Raw genomic sequence first — 23,772 nt, 5'->3', positions numbered from 1 at the left:
ATTCCCTCCACCCCACCTTAGCCACACCACTGCTGTTGATTTAGGTTTGGTTTCGAAAAAAGGAAAAGGTTTCTTTATTTTTTGTTATATTTCGTGACCTGACCTTAAATGGTAGGTTAGGAAATAATAGAAACAGTTTCCTTATATTTAGTGACTTAACCTTAAACGTTAGGTTAGGAAATAATATAAGAAAAGAAAGGAAGATTCTATATACAGTAAACCCCCGCTATTCGCGGTATCTGTATTCGCGGTTTCGCGTATTCGCGATCGCTGATTTAATATAAAATGAAACCTAAAAAAATGTGAATTTTAAAGTGCCGTGAATATTATCCACCATAAAAAAACATGGGGGTGGCTAAAATTATCTTTCCCGGTCAAAACAGCGCTCAGTGGGTGGGGGGGGGAGAGGGGTGACAAAATCGCAAGCGTGGATGTTTTTTGCTAATCCTTGTTCAGTATGTGTTATGCGCTTGTAATGGAAGTTTTCGTCATTTGCTTTTAATTTATATGCTTATAAATTGAATAAATTTATAAATTCATATGCTTACAAAAGTGATAAATCTACCGTTTTGCAGTGTAAAACAGACTTTTTCGAGTGTGTTAACGGACGAAAGTGACTTTATTGTGGACAAGTTCTTTCTAACCCGTACAAAATTATGGCTACGAATTACAAGAGAAATGTGAAAATATCAAAGAAGGGGATATTAGCGAATTAGCGAAACATTAGCGAATAAAATTGAGTTATTAGACAAAATTTCTAATGGTGAAAGTGTCTCCTCAGTGGCAAAACATTATAAAATCAATGAGTCAATGGTATGATCAATCAAGAAATCGGAAGAAAAAATCCGCGTAGTGTCCGTGAAAACGTGCTAATTGCTTCAAAAATTTTCTCTGTAACTCGTGATGTTAAATTAGAAAAAATGGAAAAGGCTTTAAATCTGTGGATAGAAGACCGAACTCAAAATAAAATTCCGTTAAGTTCACTCATCATTCGTGAAAAGGCAAAACTCCTTTATCAACACTTTAGGGAAACTGGTGATAGCACTGGCAGGATAAGTTTTTTTTTGCTAGCAAAGGCGCTGGTTTGAAAGATTTGTTTGAAATTTCTAATAAATATTCCATTTAATATTAAATTGTTTCTTATTTTCATTTCGATGCCATATGCTTGCATTTCACTATGTACTGTCTATGTACATAGTCATATTATGAAGATACATATAATACATACGTAGACAAAATTTTAGACTAGTTTTTCTTATATATTTCACACTTTGGAACGGAACCCCCTTTATTACTATGGGAGCCATAACTCAGTATTCACGACATTTCTCAGGAACGTAACCCCCGCGAATAGCGGGGGTTTACTGTATACATATATATATATATATTTATTTTTTGTATAGTTTTGTACAGTTTTGTAAACTATACAAAAAATAAATAATAAGACTGATGTAATGTTCTATCTAGACATGTATAGATGGCATTAATTAGTTCTTGTTTAGTTAAATTTACATAAGTTATTTATTAATTTTTTATATTTTATACATATATATATATATATATATATAGAGTGGATAGCTGCTGAGGTGTTGATTGACGTTATGATACGTGTGTATATGCAAGAGTGTCTTTAAAAATAAAAGTACAGTAATAAAAAAATAATATTTTGTTAATAAACAATTTATGCGCTAGTCCACGATTCTAAGAAAAAAGGTTAGGTTACCCCCCCTCCATTTCGGGAAGGGTTCAAGCTCCCATGGGATTCAAGTGGATGTAACCTGACTTTTTTCACCATTAGGGCATATTATTGAACAAGAAAATAAAAATACAGTCATAAAAATTTATTTTTTTATGAATGTATTTCTAAATATGACTGTGATTCTAAAGAAAAAAGGTTAGGTTACCCCCTCCACTTCATGAGGGGTTCAAGTTCCCATGGGACCTTGATCTTTCTTTACCATTATGGAAAGTGTTCATTAGGGCAAGTTACTATTAGTGCTACTAAAGTGATACTAAACCGATGTTATCGTGTGTTGTGTTCACACCAATCAGCACATCGTTTGCCACACCTGCCTGTCAATCAATATATTGTTCTCGACTTTGCTCCAGACTGATAACACCTACCGTCTGTTTACCAAGCGAGCAGCACTACTAGAGTGCCTTATCGGGAAACTAATTTTCCGCATGAGTTATCCGACGTTTCTAGTTGTTCTCATGTTGGCTTTCTTTACCTTCGCCAAAAAATCATATCAAATATCCAGGAAAGAATGAAAATATTTAAGAAAATCATATACATAAATACATAAAAGGTGTCATTCCTAAATCTGTACATAAAATGAAACATTTTCAACATAAAATTTATATTTATTTATACTGTCATTATTTTCTATACTTAATAGTACTGTTAATTTCTGAATTAATTCTGAAACTCAAATGAAAAAAATTGAGATTTATTGTTACATACTGTGTACATGTTATTAAAATGTATTCCTTGTGGTAATAAAAACAAGTCTCATTTATTTGCCAACTAATGGGTATATTTTTCTTGACCATCCTAGAAGCTATTTAACATCACTTCCTTCAATTCTCCATATAATGTGAAGTATTCACACACTGTAGAGCCTTCTTACATAAGATCAAACAAAAACTGCATGAGAAAGTAACCTAGAATAAATGGAATCACAATGCTGAAATGATAGGTTCATGATGGTTTCAGTATAAGGAAAATGTTTTTATGCAACAGCATTTTGACTGAAATTTTCTCATACAAATTCCTAATGAAGCTGAATATTAACAGCACATTTTAATCAAGTTCACCCTATTCAAGGAATGTCCAACAGTAGGATACCACGTATGTAGAAGAATACTGTAATAATGTACATTTGAGCACTGATCCTAAACTTCAATAAACATGCTGAACTAATCATTACCAATGGTCCATGATGCCGCAATGAAAATGTAACCTGCAGGCACTGTTCTATTGCTACCAGCATGATTGTGCCAATTATGTAAAAATCTAGCCAAATCTTTACCTCTAAGTCCATAGATAGATAATATTCACTGCAAACATAACAGTATGCACTTGATCCAACCTTTTCTGAATGTTCAAGCTTTCCATCCCACTCCTAATAAGCTGCTCTAAACTTCTGAATGTATACAGCAGACATTATGGACCCATAAAAAGAAGGTTATCTCCCTGTGAATAATTATATATACTACTCTTCAGGCATCAGAAATCATATTGTAGCTTGAACACTACATTTATTATAGTGTCCAAGCTACAATACGATTTTTGATACTTTATTCTTATCTCATTCCAGAATATAGAAAACACACTGTTCAGACCAATGTATAATGTTAGTAACTTATGTCAAGCTTCAGTACTTACATACACACACTAGTTGGGAAACTTTGTATTCAAATACCTAATCATATTATCTGTTATACTCTGAACTTAATATAACAACAATGGTCTACACAGTGTTCAATGCAGAAAGAGGTAACCAGCAATGGTCTACCATTGCTGGTTACCTCTTTCTGCATTGAACACATTAAACATCATGAAATTGTTGATGTGGTAATGTGAAGTATAACTCCACAATATGAGAGTTGCCTGATGGTGTGCAGTAAGTGAGATTACATAATTTGTCTAGGGCAATAGCCTTGGGTTACAAAAAAGTTAACTAGCATATATAGGTTTGTGCAATAGCATCATGTTTATACATAGCCAATTACTAAGCAGCTATAAATTGGCATAATTGAAGTATACCTCATATTGTGAATGCCTTCAAAATGAGTTGCCATGATATTGCATTACCTCCATTGGTAATGCTTCACCAATAGACAGAAGACTACTGTTACTTATTCTCGGTATAAACATGATTCTATAGCACAAACCTATATGTTAGTTAACTTCTTCGTAACCCAAGGCTATTGCCCTAAACAGAATACGTAATCTCAATTATTGCACACCATCAGGCATCTCTCATATTGTGGAGTTATACTTTGGAACTGGATTGTCATCATTGCAACACCACAGTACCTGCCCACCCACTGATAAAGAGCCAATAAGCTCTGAAACGGTGCCGTCTGGGTGGTGGTATCCGCAAAGACAATAAGTAATAGCAGTCTTCTTCATTGGTGAAGCATCACTTATTCGAGGTAGTGCAATATCATGGCAACTCACTGTGAAGGCATTCACAATATGAGATATATTAAATGATGCCAATTTGTAACTGCTTAGCAGTTGGCTACGTATAAACACGATGCTATAGCACAAACCTATATGTTAGTTAACTTCTTCGTAACCTGAGGCTATTGCCCTAAACAAATTACATATATAATCAACTAATAATTATCTTGAAGGTTAGTCTTTAATGTTAGGAACACTAAATTTCTCTTAAACTTCATTAACCACTTTTAAGAAATTTACTACGGATTTTGTTTTTTTTTTTTCAAAAGATGTGATACTTCTGATAACTTAAAGCATGGGCCGCAAAAATGCCAGGTTACATTTGCCTAATTTTTCTGGCTCCGTTTTGCAGTACTAACTGATATGCATTTAAAATGGCACTCACTATTTTAGAACTTGTCACAGCTGCTGGCAAAATAGATAGCAACAGGCAATTGTGCCATCTTTCTCATTGTGAAATTAATCCACTAGGATGTACACTTTGTGAAGCCTGTACACCAAAAACAGAATACTTAAATGGCAAAGAAGTGAAAGAGACAGAAAAACTAAGTTAATATAATACCAGAATAGCACACATTAGGTATCACAGAAACCAGGAGGATGAATACCTCCTGCAGCTAAATAATTATAAATTAATTTACTCTGGAAGTAAGATAAAATGTAAGGAGGATGTAGAAATTGCTTTCAAAATTAGTTTAGAAGAAAGTTTAATGTGACAAAAAGCATTATCCAACAGAGTCATCTCAATTTAAGATGAAAGCTGAGAGAAAGGTAAACCTAACAATAACAGTAAAAGGTAGCATCATTTTTTGTTGATTATGCATTCTTAACTAAAAACACGTATTTTAACCTAAAGGTAGCTGTAACTTTAGGTGGAGAGAGAATAACTGAATATACCATTACAGAAAAGGATCTTAATAATAAAATAATAATAATTATTATTATTATTGGCATATGATGCAAGAAAGAAAAAAAAAAAAGAGAAAGCCAAAAGGAAAAAAAAAACAAACACCCCTCCACATTGCCTGTCCATCCCCTCCAATAATTCTTCTAGTTCTTCCTCGAATCTGCATAGTAATTTCTTGCTTGCACCGACCAAGTGAAAAGAACTTAATTACTAAGTGAGAGAGTACATACAGTAACACAAAAAACTGACACAAGGCATATATATTATATTCAAGAGATAACATATATGATATTTAGTTATTTTGTTGAATATTGTAGACATGACATAAAAACCTGGAATATAAACAATAGAATAATTAAAGCAGGAAGTGTAGGAAGTTAATTAAATTCATTTAGAACAATTATATTTATTAATGTTTTGCATTTTAATATCAGTGAATATATTAACTGTATAATTTTAAACCAAAATTTAAAAAAATAGAACTGTTTTTTAGCTTAAGTGTTTCTAAATAGTTATAGAATAGCTGATATCAAGTATTAACATCAGTTACAGCTGCACTGCAATTAAAGTGGTCTTAATATAAGAATATGAAATTTGTATATCAGTGATAAAATATGCTGAAAACTGATATGCCACAATACCAACAGTATTTAAAAAGTGTGAAAATAAACATTTAAGTTTTACACATTCACAACTAAACTAATCATTTAATGTCAATCAAACCAAGCAGGATAATAGTGTTTTGATTGACATGATGCTATCTGAAGGGATATTTTTAATCCAGGTTAATATCATACAATCTTATGTTTCAGCTTTTTTATCATCTGATTTTTTTTTTTTTTTGTTTACAAAATATCTTCTAACATTAGTTAGAGCTAAAAATGAACTCTGGGTTCTGTATAACTAATAAGTAGAAAATCAGATGTTTATAAGAGCAATTTACATCTTCATATCAAAATTCAGTGCATTTTGCATTTTTCATTCAATACAAAGTTTAAGTATTTTTTAATCAATGTTACTCACCACCTTCTTGTCTGAACTGTACAGTAGCTTTGGTTCCAGAAGAGGCAGATTTTACTTGTACATGAGGTACAGATTGTATTATTTGGTGGGGAAGCATTGATTTAGAAGGTACAGTATGAATTAACTGGGATTGATGTCTCACAGGGGCACCTAAATTTTGTACAATTTGTGTTGAAACTTTAGGAGCTGTAGGTTGGATTAATTGTATTGTTTGTGCTCTTGCAGAAGAAGAAAGATTTTGTTGGATTTGTGCACTTCCCCTTGATGAGGACTGAATAGTTAAAACAGGATGCGTAGAACCTCTAACAGGAAATTGTGCAGGAATTCTAGGAGTTAACTGTACAGCACTGGCAGGTGAATGAGCTCTAGCAACAGGAGGAACATTTACAGATGCAGGAGAATGGGTCCTTATGGAAAGTTCAATTGTTGAAGGAACTGGTGATCGGGCTCTTTGTAACGAATGAACTGCTGCAGCTGGTGAGCTTGCTCTAGGAGAGGGAGACTGAGCCCTAGGAGACGGCTGTACACTAGATGCTGGAGAATGAGCTCGTGGAGAAGGAGACTGAGTATTAGGAGAAAGCTGAATACTAGATGGAGAAGGTAACTGTGGAGGTGTAGTTTGATTAATAATTGGCATTTGATTTTGGCCACCTATTGTGCTGTTGTGCCTAGGTCTCAATTGCTGCCTTGGAGGAGGAAGATTTTTTGGGCGGGCTCTTGGTAATAATGTACTGGCTATGGGTGCAGTAGACGTGGTGATAGTATGAGTTGTACTTCCAGGTGCAGACAACACTGGAATAGCTTAAAGAAAAATGAAACTATTAAAATAATGCAATTAGCATATTCTATATAACAAAAACTTAAGAAACATATGAATTTTTTTTATGGCAGATTAATATAATTAGGAGTCTAATTCAATTAATTGGTAGATGTGATCTACACGACTGTTCATCATTGTAAGATAATTAATTGAGACTACACTATTATATCACGTGGCAGATTTAAGTAATTTATTACTGGGATGCTACAATTTGAATGACTGAAATACCTCAATGTCAAAAACTTAAACAATTCTGGCTACATTTTGGGAACTCAACTGTTTTCCATCTTCAGGCCTGTAGAGTTAGAACATTGGTTTAAGGTACAATTTTCTAGAAAATTTTACAAAAATTCTATTAATAATCTAATTATGTTAAATAATTAATTCAAGTTGCCGAAGTTACCAATCGACTTACAGTTTCTTGGTTTCAACTTTCAGTTACAGAAGAATAATTCTTTTATGGATAATGTGATAATTCAACATTGTTATAGGCCTTAAATACAATATTTTACAATGCATACTATATAACTTACAATATACAATTATATATACAATATACAATATATACAATTACTATAATTACAGCATTTTTTTTTTTTTTTTTTTTTTTTTACAGACTATTAGTATATCATAAGTAATTAATTAGTTAATATAGTTTAGCCGGAATCTCTAGTTACTCTCTTAAGCTATTATGTTGGAAAAGCTTACCCGTTTATGCAATCCTAGAGTGAAGTTTTCTGGAAAGTACTTGAAGTGATCTGAGGTTGGGTTTTTATATACATGTATACATTGTATATAATTTTGAAATTAGTTTAACAACAAAAGTATTTCAAAGCAGGAGAGAAATAGAAAGGAGAATAGGGGAGGGGAAAAAAATGATAAAATAATAAAATACTGAGGAAAGAGATATTGTCCCATAGCACACAACCCTGGATTACTAATTACAAGTCAATCACTAAAATTGCAAGAAAAAATGACAATATCAAGTCTTTCTATTTCAAATTAAAATACATGCCAAAAGAGGTTGAGGTTAAACTATACATGCTAGTTAATTTGAAATAAATTATGGTATAAAGGAAGTCGAGGCATTAAAGAAATTAAAGCTGAATCTAAAAATGGGGAGGGGGGGACAATGTAGCAGGCATGTATAACTGGCCCTACACAGAACACAGATATAACAGGAAGGAAAGTGAACTTACTGCCACCGCCACAAGAAAGCTCAACAAACCAAATTCGAAACTGAAACAAGAAACGAAAGCTCTATAAAAAAAAGCACTAGCCAGCAACATCTAGTGGCAGCAGCAAAAAAAAAAAAAAAAAAGATATAGTGATCAAAGCAGTGGGGAAAGACATTAAAAACTTTGTAAAGGTGAAAAAAGTTAAATAGGAAGGAAACAGCATCTTGCTACGTGTTCATAAAACTAATGGCTTTTGAGAAATAAGAGGAAGATATAAGAAAAGTAAAAAGAATAAAATGTAGAAAAATAGTGATGCTCAGGTAGTCCAGGGTTATGAATCCTGTTCCTATAAATAAGGGCTTTGAACTGGATTCTAAGCATACGAAACACACAAATTTAATAAACTCAAAAGGTAAGTGAATAAAATAATGTGGTTAAAAGGGACAAATAATAAGCATATAAACATGCTACACAAATGGAGTGAAATAATTTTTTTTTTTTTTTTTTTTTTGGTAGTTGTTGGCACATCGACTTCTGTGGTCATAATGCACCTCCCAAGGTTTTTGCAGTACTTTGATCCAAGCCACCAAATCCTGCGACCTTTGGGTTGCCAGGCAAGCAGTTTACCTACCTGGCTAGCCCGGTCAGCGGAGTGAAATAAGAATAAAAACCAAACAAAAGGTAAGTGAATAAAAGCAAACAAGTAATAATTGAATAAACATACATACAAAAAAAAAGTAGATACACAAGTGTGCCAATTAAATAATAAGACTGCATGTGCTCTGCATTTAGTATTGTAAGAAGCCAAAATAGTATATGTGATTAGATCCACTAGGGTGTGCTCTTTCCACGGGTGCAAGTTGAAACTTGTCTGGCGATTAGTTTGCGATTTATGATGGAAAGAGTAATAGTAGTTTTGTGCATGTCATCAGAAAATTGAAAATGGAGCAAAGAGTAGTTATCAAATTTTATTGTAAATTGGGAAGAAAAAGTGCTACAGAAACTTTTGATGATTTAAAAAATTTTTTATGCTTATGAATGTTTGTCTCGACCAAGAGTGTTTGAATGGTTTTCTTGTCTTCATAAAGGACGTAAGTCGTCAGAGGTTGATCCCTGACCTGGCCTACCGATCTCTGTTCCAACATTCTGCCATCAACATCAAGCAATTTTTGGCAAAAAACAAAATCAATTCCAGTCATTGATTTCAGCTAAGACATCACATTTATTATAGCGATTAAGAGAGGTATGCCCATTATGCTAATATGCAGATCCAGATAATTAGCATTTGGCTTGAAGAATCAAAATGAGCACCTAGCCAAAATATTCAAGTTTTTTTTTTTTTTTTTTTTTATAAAAACCCCAAACATGAGAGGTATTAGAACCCATAGTACTTAGTACCACGCTTCGGTTGGAGGTGGAGAAGATGAAAGAAGATATTTGTTGACATTAGACTTGAACTTCTGTAGACTAATTTTCAGGAAATACGTATGAAAAAAGGTTGTTCCAGAAAACAGTTGTTACAGTTGAATGAATAAACGAGGAAGATAAAAAATTGGTTCTGTGAGTTTGAAGTTGGACAGTAAATGGACACTGGATGGTGGTGGCACATGTTTGGGCTGTTTTGAAAGACAGAGTGGGAATTATAGAAGCCAATTCAAAAGAACAGTGCCCATCTGTAGAAACAGCAGAAACAGTAAGTCTATGAGACAGAGAGTCTCTGTCAGAGATCAGTCATTAATTAACCTAACTGCCCTCTTCTGAATGCAATCTAGGAGACAGAGAGGTTTTGGGGGGGCACCGCCCCCAGATGTGGGAACAATATTCCATGGTAGGGCAGATTTGTGATTTGTACAGAGTGAACAGCTGTTTGGAAGAAAAGTAATCTAGAGAGCGAAAGAGAAAACAAAGTTTTTTGGATGCAGAGGAAGCAATATTTATAATGTGCTATTTGCCAAGAGAGAGATTAGAAGTTCAGGGTAATCCCCAAAAGAGATATATCATCATGCCTAGAAATCGGAGTGTCACCAAAGATAAGCATAGGAGCAGAAGTAGCCTTTTTGCGAGATATATTACAGGACTGAGTTTTAGAAGGATTAAAATCAAATAAGTTGTCTTAAGTCACACACAACTGGAGATCAGCATTTAAGGAATTGGTAGCAGATATTCGAGAAGTTGAAGCTGATTGAGGCAGGGCAAGGTTTCTCAAAATGGAAATTGGAATACAATGTGCTATCATTATCAAAACTATGGAGAGGATTTCCAGTCAAAGGAAGAAGGTCATTAATATACAAGAGGAAAAGAGTGGGGAGAAAGAACTGAACCTTTGGGGGGGGGGCCATCAGCATTAGTGGAGAAGTTAGAAGAGAGAAAGCCATCTACCATCACCCTCAGTGAGCGATCAGAAAGAAAACTGGATAACCAATTACAAAAAACAGTTGGCAAACCATAAGATGGAAGCTTGTTTAGAAGACCTTTATGCCAAACATGATCGAAAGCCTTTGAGATGTCAATAGCAACTGCTTGTGTTTCACCAAACTTTTCCATTGAATTTGTCCATAAATTGGTAACAAGCCAGAATATCACCAATGGATCGATACTGACAGAATCCATACTAGCGACCGTTAATCAGACAGAAGGTTTCTAGGTAGTTTAAGAGTTGGCGTTTAATTGATTTCTCCATTACTTCACAAAGAGTAGAAGTAATTGCAATCAGACAATAATGGATGGGAGGGATTTGTCACCCTATTTAGGAATTGGCTGGATATGAGCAAATTTCCAAGCAGAAGGAAAAACACCTTCAATTATTGGAATAAGGAAGTGAAAAAAGAAGCAAAGAACAGGAGTAAGTTCAGAAGCACAGGGCCAACCGGGCTAGCTGGGTGGGTAAAGTGCCTGCCTGGCAACCAAAAGGTCGCAGGTTCGAATCCCGCCTCGGGCTTGGATCAAAGTACTGCAAAAACCTTGGAAGGTGTATTATGGCCACAGAAGCCGATGCGCCAACAACTAACAAAAAAAAAAAAAAAAAAAAAAAGGAGCACAGGTTTTAAGAACAAGTGAAGAAATATCATCAGGACTTGGAGCTTTCTGTGCATGCATCACTATTCATCAAAATTCTTCAGATGGAAGAGCACAGGAGGCATTGAATGCAGCTTGTTAAGAATGTTGGGAGGTGTATTACCAAGATCATTAATACATGAGTTGGAAAAAAAATGGGATGCTAGCAGGTCAGCTTTATCTTTGGCTGAAGTAACAATAGAACCATCCGGTTTTGACAGAGGTGGGAGCAGATAGGCAAAAGTTGTGGCCAATAGTTTTGGCAAGAGACCAGAATGCTCGGCTACCATTAGGGCAAGAAGCAAGTTTTCTACTCTTAGCCTGATCAAAATCTAGTTTAGACTGATCAATAACTGCTTTACAATTGTTACAAGCTTTGGTTTAGGCAGAAAATGAAACTTAAGAATTGGACGCAAGCCAATTACAATATGCAACATTCTTCTCTCGAACAGCCTTAGCACATTTTTGGAAAACCAAGGTTTCGATAAAGGGCGAGATTTTAACATGGAGTGTGGAATAAAGAATTCTATTCCTACAAGAATAATTTCACTGACATAATCGAAGCAAATGTTGACAGAAGTTTTGAAACAGTAATCTGACCAAGGAAAAGAAGAAAAGAAATCTTGCAGATCATCCCATTTTGTTTTCTTTTAATGCCAAACAACACAAGGTTTCGAACAGCCATGAGATACAGGCTCCATTGGAGAAGATACAATCACCAAGTTGTGATCCTAGGTGCCTAAAGGAACACTCACTACGACCATATACTTAGAAGGGTTGTTTGTGAAAAAAAGATCAAGCGTGTTGGCTGTATGATTAGGATTGTCCGGTATTCTGGTAGGTACAAGATTCTGGTAGGTTCATTTGTAAATGAACAATCCGTGCGAGGTCATTAGTAATTCCAAAAGCCTCAGCATCTTGACCAGCTGGGTTGGTGTGACTAGAAAATGGAAGTCAGCTGGAGTTGTGAACATTAAAATCACCAAGGAAAATTACCTCACTGTTAGGAAAGTTTGACTGGAGAAAGTCAAATTGCAAAGAGAGGAAGTCAAAGATCTCCAAGTGATTAGTGGAGTTGGGAGAACATTATCAACAGATGAATTTGACACAATGAGTTGGAGAGATTTTAAGCCAGAGAAGATCGAAAAGAGGAGATTCAAAATTACCGAGTCTCTGACGGGGAATATCGGAACAGATATATGCACAAGTACCACATTTGAGGCGAAATCACACAGTGAATAGTTTGGGCAACTGAGATGAGCAGTAGTTGAATCAACCGATAACTGAGATTCTTTCAGAAAAATTACATGGGATTTGGCAGACTGCAAGTGGAAATGGACATCGTTGATATTAGAATTGAGACCATGTATATTTGTGAAATGAACTAGGAGGTGTTTGGGAGGTTTAGATCTTTTCGCAGATAAGCTTACTCTATTAGTCTGACAATTCGTGGTGTATTCAATAGTAAGAAAAAGTGGGTGAGACATGCTGTGTATGAAGTAATGAAATTTTTGGACATGGCGTACTCATGGTAAGAATATACCCAGATCTTTACATAACATGGCCTTGACAATGCCCTCTACATACCCACTACTCGGACTGCCTCCAGTCACTATCTGGCAGAGTAGAGGTAGCAAGATTATACACTAGCTGATCCAGCTGCCTCCTAGAGAGTTACCAACAGGTTTGGTCCGGTGTACTAACTAGCGGCCGGCCTGTGAAAACCGTTTTAGAGCTGTACCCTCAAAATGTAAACAAGTTTGGATCTCGCCGTGGTGTTCATCATAACGTCAAAAGATGGAAGAGATGGGGAACGTCTGACCGAAACTTAGCTCTGGAGACTAAACATGGGTTCCACCACTTCAAGCCTCCAATAAGCAAAGTAGTGGTATTGCACCAGTTGATGAGTCATCTACCACCTAGTATTGCCTGGCATCACAGAGGGATGGCATTCCTCTGTTTGGTGTGGGCACCACACCTCGACCCCTTCTTAAGTTGGTTCACACCTGGGTGGTCACCCACAGTGTGCTTACTCATGGGGGTTATACCCAGAATTACTAACATTCTCACCAGCGCAAAAGGCAAGCAGAGGATTTGGCTGTCACAGACTGCCTGGACCTCACTTGACTTGCGTGTCACCCGAATATCAGTTCCATCAGCGTTTTAGACTCCCGAGTAGCAAGCACATCTTGTCTGGTATATCTGAGAGCATATCTGGCAAGTCTGCAATAACCTCAAGGACCACAAGTTTGGAAAGTTGAGTATACAGAGATCATCGACGTATCTGAAAAGAAATATGTCCCATGGAAAAGAGATTTCAAACCAACAGAGATATAGGTTTGCAAGGATACAAAAAGCCGGACTGCCTATAGATGTTCCTTTAATTTGTTGAAGATGTCAATAACTTCATCGAAGATGAAGTTATTGAAAAAGCAGAGATTAACCAGATTATTCGAATATATTTTACACACGCACACACACACACCCTCTCAGTAGAAATTGCTGCCATTTCAGAACGTAATGTTAGCTGAACTGCATGTCTCTCCTGTGTCTTTGTTATGGAGGGTCAATGGAACAAAAAAAAAAAAACATCAAGCTTTGCATTCGACAGGGCAAAAGTGCCACAGAAATGTTTCCAATGATGAAGCAGGTATACAGAGACAATTGTTTGTCTTGTGAACATGTATGAATGGGATAAATGTTTCGCCCATGGAAGAGAATCACTGGGAAATCGCTGGGCCCAGCAAAAACAGTTTGAACACCAGAGTTGATTGAAAAGTTGCAGAAATCAATGACCAATAACCGATATGATTCCGAAGATCTGTGCATTAATAAGGAAATCATTTGACAAATAATAAACCAGGATTTGAAGAAAATTAAGGCCTGTGTGTGGTTCATTCCACATTCATTAACAGTCAATGAGAGGCATGAGATGAACACTGCAGCGAACTCATTGAGGCCACTGAAAACAATTCCAACTTCCTGAATTCGATCATTACAGGTAACAAGAAGAGGTGCCTTCAGTATGTCCCTGCAGCGAAGTGAAAAAGTGCAGAGTGGAAGATTTTTACCTTCCTAAAGCCAAATCCTAAATCAAAAAGTATATCCTAAAGCCAAAAAAATTTAAGAAAGGTCAAAAATCTAAACCATTCTCATCATTTTCTAAGACAGCAAGGGAATTATGCACAAAGAGTTCATGCCCAATAGCCAAAGTGTTACTGCTGTCTGATAACTGGATGTTTTTTTAAACATTTGTTGTACAGAATCTGTTGTGTAGAGGCTCAGTATGGCAGTTGGTTCCTCTTGCATGACAAAGCACTAAGCCACAAGGCTGTTACTGTTTGGAAGTTTTTGGTCAGCAAAACATGTTTGTGTACTGTTGCACTCGCCATATTCACCAGACTTGGTCCCATGCAACTTCTTTTTGTTCCCAAAGTTCAAGGCACCACTGAAAGGCTGTTATTTTCATGATGTCATCACCATTTGAAGAGCTGTGATGAGAACACTGAACAGTACACCAGTCATTCCAGTCACTTCGTGATCGCTGCATGTGGTGTGTGGACATGGGATGAAGTTACTTGGAATAAACCAAGGTTAGTTTACTCACTAGTTTTTCTAGCATCAGTCTCATTTTCTAATTGCTGCACTGTGTAAAAATAACCCTCCCTCCATGACAGCATAAACAGGTAAGCTTTTTCAATTTAATAGCACAGGAGGTAACTCTAGGGCTTCCAGCTAAGCTATATGAATTAACTAATTAATTACTTACAATATACTAATAGTCTTTGTAAAATAAATGCTGTAATTATTGTAAATTGTATATTTTATTATATAGTGCAGGTAGCCCTCAATTTACGCTGAGGTTAGGTTCCTGGGGGGACAGGCGCAAAAGGAATCAGCACAAATGGAACTCTTTATATTGTGGGGTCAATGGGAAATCATAGGATTAGGTTGCGCGAACCAAAAATTTTACCTACCAGTTTGCATCAATTGTTTTATTTTATCAGCATCCTTCATAATTGTAGTAATAGTCGATGGAGGCATATTCATAGCCCTACACACATTGGAGGCTTTCATCGGCTTCCATCCTCCAAATAACCTCCATCTTATTTTCCAGTGTGATAGATCAATGCACTTTTTCACACTTTCATTTGCACTAAGATTCATTGAGCTTCTTTTACTAGACATGATGTCTCTTTATGCTATTAAATTAAAAACTTTATAACACGACTGGCAAAAACTGCACACGGCTATCACTATTATAAATAATTATTTAATTTATTAATAGCACATTAATAAAAAATGTTAGCATAATAAATTTCCAACACATGTAAATGCCGTAAACAACAGCCGTCTGAATGCTTCACCGCATGGGCCTTTACCACCTGCATCCACGAGTGGCTACTTTGAGGGTGGGAATTTTCTCGTCTCTGATATGGACACACTAATTGGCTCATATTGTCCTTGATGACGTAAACACTGCATGATACATAGTACAATATGATGCCGATAAATTTCGTGTGATGATTTAAGCTTTAAATTTATAAAAAAATTGCAAAAATAAATAAATAAAAATAGCCTTGCGGTTAGCGACTGGTGTTATTGCGAATCAACACAAAATGAGGGCTACCTGTATATATATATATTACCCATAATTATTCTGTAACTCAAAGTTGAAACCAAGCAACTGTAACCCCATTAAGAACTTCTGCAACTTTCATTAATTATTTAACATAATTAAATTATTAATAGAATTTTTGTAAAACTTTCTAGAAAATTGTATCTCAAATATTGCAAGAATCACTTTCAAAAGGAGAGCTTAAGATAGACAGTAGTGACCTACCTCCTCGTGGTGGGGATGGTAACTCATGGTGAGGGTGTGATGCCTGTCCCCGCCACAAGGATAAATGGTCATTCTCCAAATAATGTCACTTATTATTTTATTTTTTTAAATATGAATTAACTTGAGTGGGGTTATTTGTACAAGTAATTTTGTTTTGTTTATTATTAACCTACTAGATGTTTGGTTAGTTATTTTGTACAGATGAGAATCAATCGCATATGGGCAAAAACCTGGGTGAAAGCTAAGATGATAGTTTATTCAAACAAAATTAAATTAAATGTATTTAATCGTGTCCTGACTCTTCCTATACAGGAAAAGAACTTGATGTGCACAATAATCAAAAAATGCTCGAACAGTAGACCCTGGCCCAACCTCCACACAGATCATAACGAAATAGTTGCAGTTTCTGTGGCTGTATGGTCTAAGTATCCAGTCACTAAACGCAGACAACATAACCTAACAGTACAAAACGATATTCTTGGAGGATATAGATTGGTGAAGTGTGTGTGGTTTTTTTTTTTTTTTTTACTGATGCTATATAAGCTTGCTTTCTTGCATCATTTGCCACTACTACTATTACATTTGATCAGTGATTTTTTTGGGATGGTTTGCAACGGTACGCCGTACCGGCACCTTTATTAACAGTGACATGTGACATTTGGATGCAGTACACTTCGAAATCTGTAATATTCCGTAAATTTTTTTCACATTTTTTCACCTACTATTCAAATAAGCTTAAAATTATTTAACTAAATTTGCATTTATCACTGTCTATTGTTAAGATATTTTCTATATAAAACTTTATAACCATTTTTAGAATTCTAAAGTACTCAGTCGGACCTCTGTTTAATGAACTCCTTTTGCAGCGAATTTTTTTGAATTCCCCCTGGGAGTTACATTTAAAATAGTTTTCCGTTGAGTGAAGAAAATTTTCATATAAAGAATGGATTCAGACAGACTTGTTTGTTTGTTATTTGGTTTTTAAGAGCATTAGCAACTAAGGCCATATTGCTCCAGGAATATGCGGTGGTCATTCCCTTGACCTTTCCGCATCCTCCGTATTTGGTGTTGATGGGCTCGAACCCCGGTCTAATCAAGGAGCGTGTGCTACGCACTGCTGCTCCTTCCCACCTGGCTACGGAGACGCCTTCAGACAGACTTAACTCGGTACGCACTGTTTGCATTTCTGGCCTTCGGGCAATTGGTGCTGCTGCACGAATTAAGAAAGCTAATGGAATTACCATTCTACAACTTAGGGGTACTCATAACACCTATCCGACCACATGTCCCACATATGGAGAAGTCGTGCTGGTCAACAGTGAGCAGATCAATGGGCTTTAGTAACCTTTTACTGCAGTGGGGTCCAACGTTTTCTCTCAGGTCAGGCTAGCAACCTCTCACCCATTCTTGTTTTTTTTTTTTTTTTTTTTTTTTCCCTAGCAATTTATCCTGAACTGGGGCTCCCCTGGGCTAGGGGAGTCCCCCTACTCTTTAGTCCTTTCCCCTCTTCACCTGACTCTAGTTTTCTTTTACTTTCTGGGAAACTTGTTCCCCAGGGAGGAGGGCAAGCAGATAGTAGGGGAGGCTTTACCTTCCCGCAGCTAGGGATGAGTACCAGGAGGCAGAAGTCCAGGTGATCACTGCTTCCAGGTAGCCAAAAGGCCAATACACAACACTACACTACACTACACTACAGAACACACACACACACAAGCTCACAGACAATTTTTCTGTCCTATCACTTTCTCCTGTGTGGGATGAAAATCTCCTGACCAGGATTAAAACTTTTTTTTCTCTCTCTGTTTCCTTTTCCCCTATCCCAGTTCAACCGGTTGGAATTTTTTTTTTTTTTTTTTTTTTTTTATTACATGACACACACTGACCTTGACAGAGTCTGTAAAAACTGAACAGAGCAACAAGGCAGAGATTAACTTCTGTTCTAGGAGCCACCAATACAAAAACAATTTTCCCATACAAGGGCTATATTCAAAAAAATTCAAAATTAGATTTCTTTCGCGGGCTGCACTGAGTGATTCGAGAAAAAATTAGTGTTACATTTTCCATATCTTGTTACATGTAAAAGAAAAATTGAAAATATTCTGAAATTTTATTAAGTACATACACAATTACATTTACTGAACAAAATTAATGAGAAAATTTTTTGATAATTAACAAAATTTTAAATTCTGTTTTAGTTCACTTTCCACGTGGGCCGTAGGTTGGTGGATACTGCTGTGAATCAACTGTAAGCATCCCGTTGGAGAATTAAGAGAGAGTGTTTTTTCTTTTATTTATCCCAACAAATAATCATCTGTGTTTTGCGGAAGTGCAATATCCACATTTTTCTGTAAATTTTCCCTATCTCTGTTTACGTGGTCACAGTACCTGAATATCCCCAAATGACACTGACATTTTGGACAGTTTCAAAAAAAAAACAAATTCAAATTTTAACAACTAGTTCAAAGAACTAGCGACAATATCAATGACAAGAGAAGGAAAACGAGGACAACAAAGCTATTAAACCTTCTAAATGTGAAATGTTGGCATTTGGTGAAATGAAGTTAGAAAATTGTCAATTAGGTTTCAGTTAAATGAAAGAGATGCAATTCATGGATTTCGGGCATACCTAGTCGATAAGACAGTTTCAGAAGAATTGAAGCATTTGATAAATGCTCTGAGTACGACACTAATTTCATCGACGAATGTGAATGAGGATTTTCACAAATGAATCAGATTGTCAGCCCAACCAGAGCTTCATTGATGACAAAAACGATTTCTTCACTACCATTTCTTAAAATTGTAGGCCACCGGTAATACACTTCGATCCAGCAAAATATGTCAATTCGTGGCTGCTTTGGAAACGTTATTCAGCAACAGACACACAAAGAGGAAGAAAAGAAATCAGCATAGTGTGTTGGATGAGAACTCAATAAAAATTTGGAATATTCTACAAAAACTTTATTATGAAATAATTTTTACTTATTACTTATTTTACTCACATTTTACTTATTTTTTGTACAGTCCGTTCCAGGTATTTGGGACACATTGGGACCAGTGCATTTTGGTCCGATTAAGCGGCTGCCCCAATTATCCGAAGTTTCATGTAAATAATTAAAAATACAATGTATCCCCCCCCTTTACAATTGGTTCACTGTACAATCAAATCACATTACGAAGAACTCAACACAGTAAAGTACCGTTCACCATACGATGTGCAGTAAGTGCCGGTCATTGTGATCACATCTGTGAATTGAATTTTAATTTTAAATAAACAGCAATTCTAATTAGCAAAAATAAGAGGAATATTATCCACAGGCTATAAAAGCAAAAGATATATTAAGCACAAATTTACCCTTTATTACCTTACCAATTAAAAAAATTAAATGATACGTGAAAATCGGAAGATTATACGTGATAATCGGAATAATTAATACGTACTGTAACGTGTACATACGAACTAGTTGACATTTCTGTTCACTGACATTTGTGGGTGGGGGGTTAAAATTTAAAACAGTAAAAAGATAAGCAATCAATAACAAAGAACACAGCACACACAAATTGCAAGTAACACGATATGCGCAAGTGAGAATGGAGTAACGAGTTATAAAGCTTTAAAAATAGGAATGAAGAGAAGAGCTGAAAATTAATTTTTTTATATGATTGAAGATTTCATGGAAGTGTAAACACATTTCACCATAATAACCCACAGAATTCCAGCTGTCGGTATTATCGTAAATTCAATAAGACCGAGTTTGCTGTCCATTTACGATAGATTTCATTAACAGAAAAGCCCAATAAACAGGTGACTGCTAATTGTTTTTATTGTTTTATGGTTGTGACCTCCAGAATTTCGACCAAACCACGTACCATTGGAGACAATCGTAGGGTAATCTCCAGTGCTGCGGTCTCCTGCCCTGATTAAACGGCATGCTGTCCCAATTAAGCAAAGTAAACCCTGGCTATTTTCTCGATTGGTTTCTGTTTTTTAAGATTTGCCCCAAATAAACGACTACCCTGATTAATCGGTGGCCCAAATAACCGGAATCCACTCTATATGTAAATAATAAATTTATGCTTAATAAACTGTGTTAATATACTTAATTTGTTGTTCTTAATCCAAAAACATTACTACTAAAGTAATATCAGGAAATAATTTTTTAGAGTACTGTACTTTCCATGTCCTTTTAATTTTAAATTTTTCCTGACAGCAAAGAATGAGTACTGGCACCTATTTTTTTTACAACAAAAGCACTGCATTTGATCATGTTATACATACACACTACATCACAAGTCTATACCTGTACAGCATTGTTACATATTATACAGTTGAATTGCCCAAGTTTGGTCAGATTCTCTCTCTCTCTCTCTCTCTCTCTCTCTCTCTCTCTCTCTCTCTCTCTCTCTCACACACACACACTCACACTCATCTGGATAAACTGGATTATTCTTCTCAAAATGTGGTGACAGCAATGTAACCAAACTTAGCTCAGCCAACAAATTCAAAATACACCAATGACTGAAATATGTTTGGAATTGTAAAATAATGAATTAAAAAGCTGAATTATAATCATATTTAACTCAGCTCCAAAGAGTGCAAAAAAAAAAAAAAAAAAAAAATTAGATGGGAACTGTTCTGGATTATCACCAAAGCAACTAAAGCCAAGGGTCATTGTATTGTCTGTAAACAGTATGGTTATTCTGAGGAGGGTTAGTTGCCTTTTTGTGGTATGAAAAACAAAGCCTCACCTTATGAGAACAGCTAGTTTAGTTCAGTTTGAAAACAACTCAACAGGTTAACAGTTTCATCAACGAAATTCAAACAGGAATGATTCCAAACTTGTGGTAAATGATAGTCATCATGCTATCATGAAAGTTCAAAGTTGGTTGCATAGACTTAGATTTTTTTTCTGAAATGTATATGGAGAGAAATCAAAGGGGGAGTGCTTGCTCTAATAAGTTAATAGTTGTCCATTTCTTCTTGATAATTTTATTTGAATTAAATTAGTTTAAATTTACGGGAACTGAATGGATATGGAAATTTATTCATGTAAAAACTTTGAAGGAGTTAAATTATCTTTCTAAATTTTATTTCTTTTAGAGAGTTTGAAATTAAATTTCTCCTATTTTCACTGTATGATCCTTAAGTTACTTGCATTCCCCATTGTTTTAATGAGGAATATTTTAGTTTAAGTTGAGCTGAGCATTATTTCAGAATTCTTAAAACTTCCATAAATTCTAGACACATAAATACTACTCAAATATTTAAATGGAAATATTTACCTTAATATAAATAATCACAACAATAAACCCACCTCTCTAATTTTATGACCTGCATGCATGTTAAACTTTACAAGGATTTGAGAATGCTAACAGAATTTCAAATTTTTTGGGTGCACACTGTAGTGATTAACAATTTTTTTGAAAATTCTTGTAATAATCTACCTTGCCAAGATATATCATATGCCTTTCCACATGAAAGGATATTAACATTAAATGTTCATATCTTGAAAATGCATCATGGATGGTGATTTCAAATGAATAAGGTGCACTGTTTTGGACCCATCTCTTAAAAAAACATGCGTTTTCCAAGACCATATTAGGTAGGAAATAAAATTTTTCAAAACAGTTCATGGAACACCAAGTTAAAAAATTGTTAATAAAAATAACTAATAAAAACAAATGAATAAATCTTCTCAGTATATATTCAACCCAATAAAATGCAATTTTTTCAGATAACCCTTCATGGCTAGTTTTATTGGTTTATTTTTCAACGAAAATCCAAAGAATGAGTTAAAGGCCGAGAAGATGAAAGCAGGTACTTGTTGACATTAGACTTGAACTTTTGTTTGTAATTTTAAGAAAATACATATGAAGGGAGGTTGCTCCAGAAAACAGAAGTTGAAGGAATAAGGAAGAAGAAGAAAAGTTGGTTTTGCAAGTTTGAAGTTGGGCAGTAAAAGGATGCTGACTGGTTGCAGCATGAGTTTGGACCATTGTGGAAGGGAAAGCAGGAATTATAGAAACCAATTCAGAATAGTGTCCATGGAAGTATCTAAAAATTTTTCTAGATCCTGTTGCTACTGCAACAGAATCTAGAAAATTTGCATAACAACAGGATCTAGAAAATTCCAGACCTGTTGAACAGATGGGCTGAGAGGTGGCAACTGAAGTTTAACATTGACAAATGCAAAATACTGCATATGGGTAGCAGTAAACCCAGAGTAACATACCAACATACCAACTGTTCAGTATTACACTCAAGGTAGTGGAGAATGAAAAAGACCTGAGGGTAATTGTGTACTCAGATATGAAGTTATCTGAGCAGTGCAGACAGGTGGAACGAGTAGCTCAATGGAGTCTTTTTTTTTTTTTTTTTTTTGGTAGTTGTTGGCGCATAGGCTTCTGTGGCCATAATGCACTTCCCAAGGTTTTTGCAGTACGTTGATCCAAGCCCGAGGCGGGAATCGAACCCACAACCTTTGAGTTACCAGGCAGGCACTTTACCCACCCGGCTAGCCCGGTCGGCTATGGAGTCTTGTCAATGGTATATAGGAATTTTGCTAGCAGGGATAAGGAGGAGACTGTCCCCTTGTATAAGGTAATGGTCAGGCCACACCTTGAGTACTGTGTACAGGTCTGGAGGCCTCATTAAAATGTAAACAAGCTGAAGTTGTGAAGATTAAAATCACCAAAGAAAATTATCTCACTGTTAGGAAAGTTGAATTGGAGAAAGTGAAGTTTAAAAGAAAGGAAGTGAAAAATTTTCAAGCGATTAGTGGAGTAGGAAGAACGATAGAGGCAACAGATCAGCCTGACAGAATGTGGCAGAGAGATTTTAAGCCAGAGAGGATCATACGGGGGAGATTCGAAATCAAGTCTCTGACAGGGAATATCAGAGCAGACATATACACGATACCACTTTTGAAGAAAAAGGAATCATACAGCGAATAATTAAGATAACTGAGATGAGCAGTGGTTGAATCAACTGATAATTGGAATTCTGTCATAAAAAGTACATGAAGTTTGGCAGACAAAGTGGAAATGGACATCATGAGACCACATATATTTGTGAAATGAATGAGGAAGTGTTTGGGATGTTTAGATCTTTTCGCAGATAAGTTTGTTCTATTAGTTTTCATGATCTATTCAGTAGTAAGAAAAGGTGGGGAGGACATGTATGAAGTAATGAAATTTTTGGATATAGCATTCACACGGAAAGGATATATCCAGCTCCTTGACATAACGTGGCCTCAACTATGCCCCCCCCCCCCACCATCACCACATACACTACTTGGACTTTCCCTAGTCACTATCAAGCAGAGTAGAGGCAGCAAGATTATAAACTAGCCGATTCAGAAGCCTCCTAGAAAGTTATCAATAGGTTCAGTCTGGTGGACCGAACCTATTGGTTAACTAATGGCTGGCTGACCGGGCTAGCCGAGTGGGTAAAGTGCCTGCCTGGCAACCCAAAGGTCGTGGGAATCTTTGGGAAACTAGCGGTCGAACGCATTTCCCAGTATCGCAGCTTTTCCCTGCATTCTCGGTAAACAGATGGTGCATGTTATCGAAAATGGCAGCAGAAGTCGATAATGATGTATTGATTAGTTTTTTCTCATTATTCAAAAGCAGATTATTGGAGTTCATGAGTGTAATACCTTTGCGGCTGAAATTTACTTACGGGTACATCCTCCAGATTGCCTCAGCCTTAAGGTGTTTACACCCCTTCCTGCTGTTTTAACCCGACAGGAAAATGAC

At 35.8% G+C, this 23,772-nt stretch overlaps 1 protein-coding gene across 4 annotated transcripts in view; it reads right to left on the bottom strand.

Moving 5' to 3' along the window:
* Positions 1-23,772, bottom strand: part of LOC150091832 (uncharacterized) — a 256,523-nt gene that overhangs the window by 177,799 nt on the left and 54,952 nt on the right. For all 4 annotated transcript variants that reach the window (XM_090377195.1, XM_090377203.1, XM_090377219.1 and 1 more), the window contains exon 10: positions 6,123-6,923. In XM_090377195.1, the coding sequence (XP_090233321.1) occupies positions 6,123-6,923 (801 nt within the window). The remainder of the gene's footprint in view (positions 1-6,122; positions 6,924-23,772) is intronic.

Source organism: Mastigoproctus giganteus, chromosome 1, assembly GCF_048544385.1.
Source record: "Mastigoproctus giganteus isolate SK-2022 chromosome 1, ASM4854438v1, whole genome shotgun sequence".
Lineage (NCBI taxonomy): Eukaryota > Metazoa > Arthropoda > Arachnida > Uropygi > Thelyphonidae > Mastigoproctus > Mastigoproctus giganteus.
This window is presented reverse-complemented; position numbering and strand designations above follow the sequence as displayed.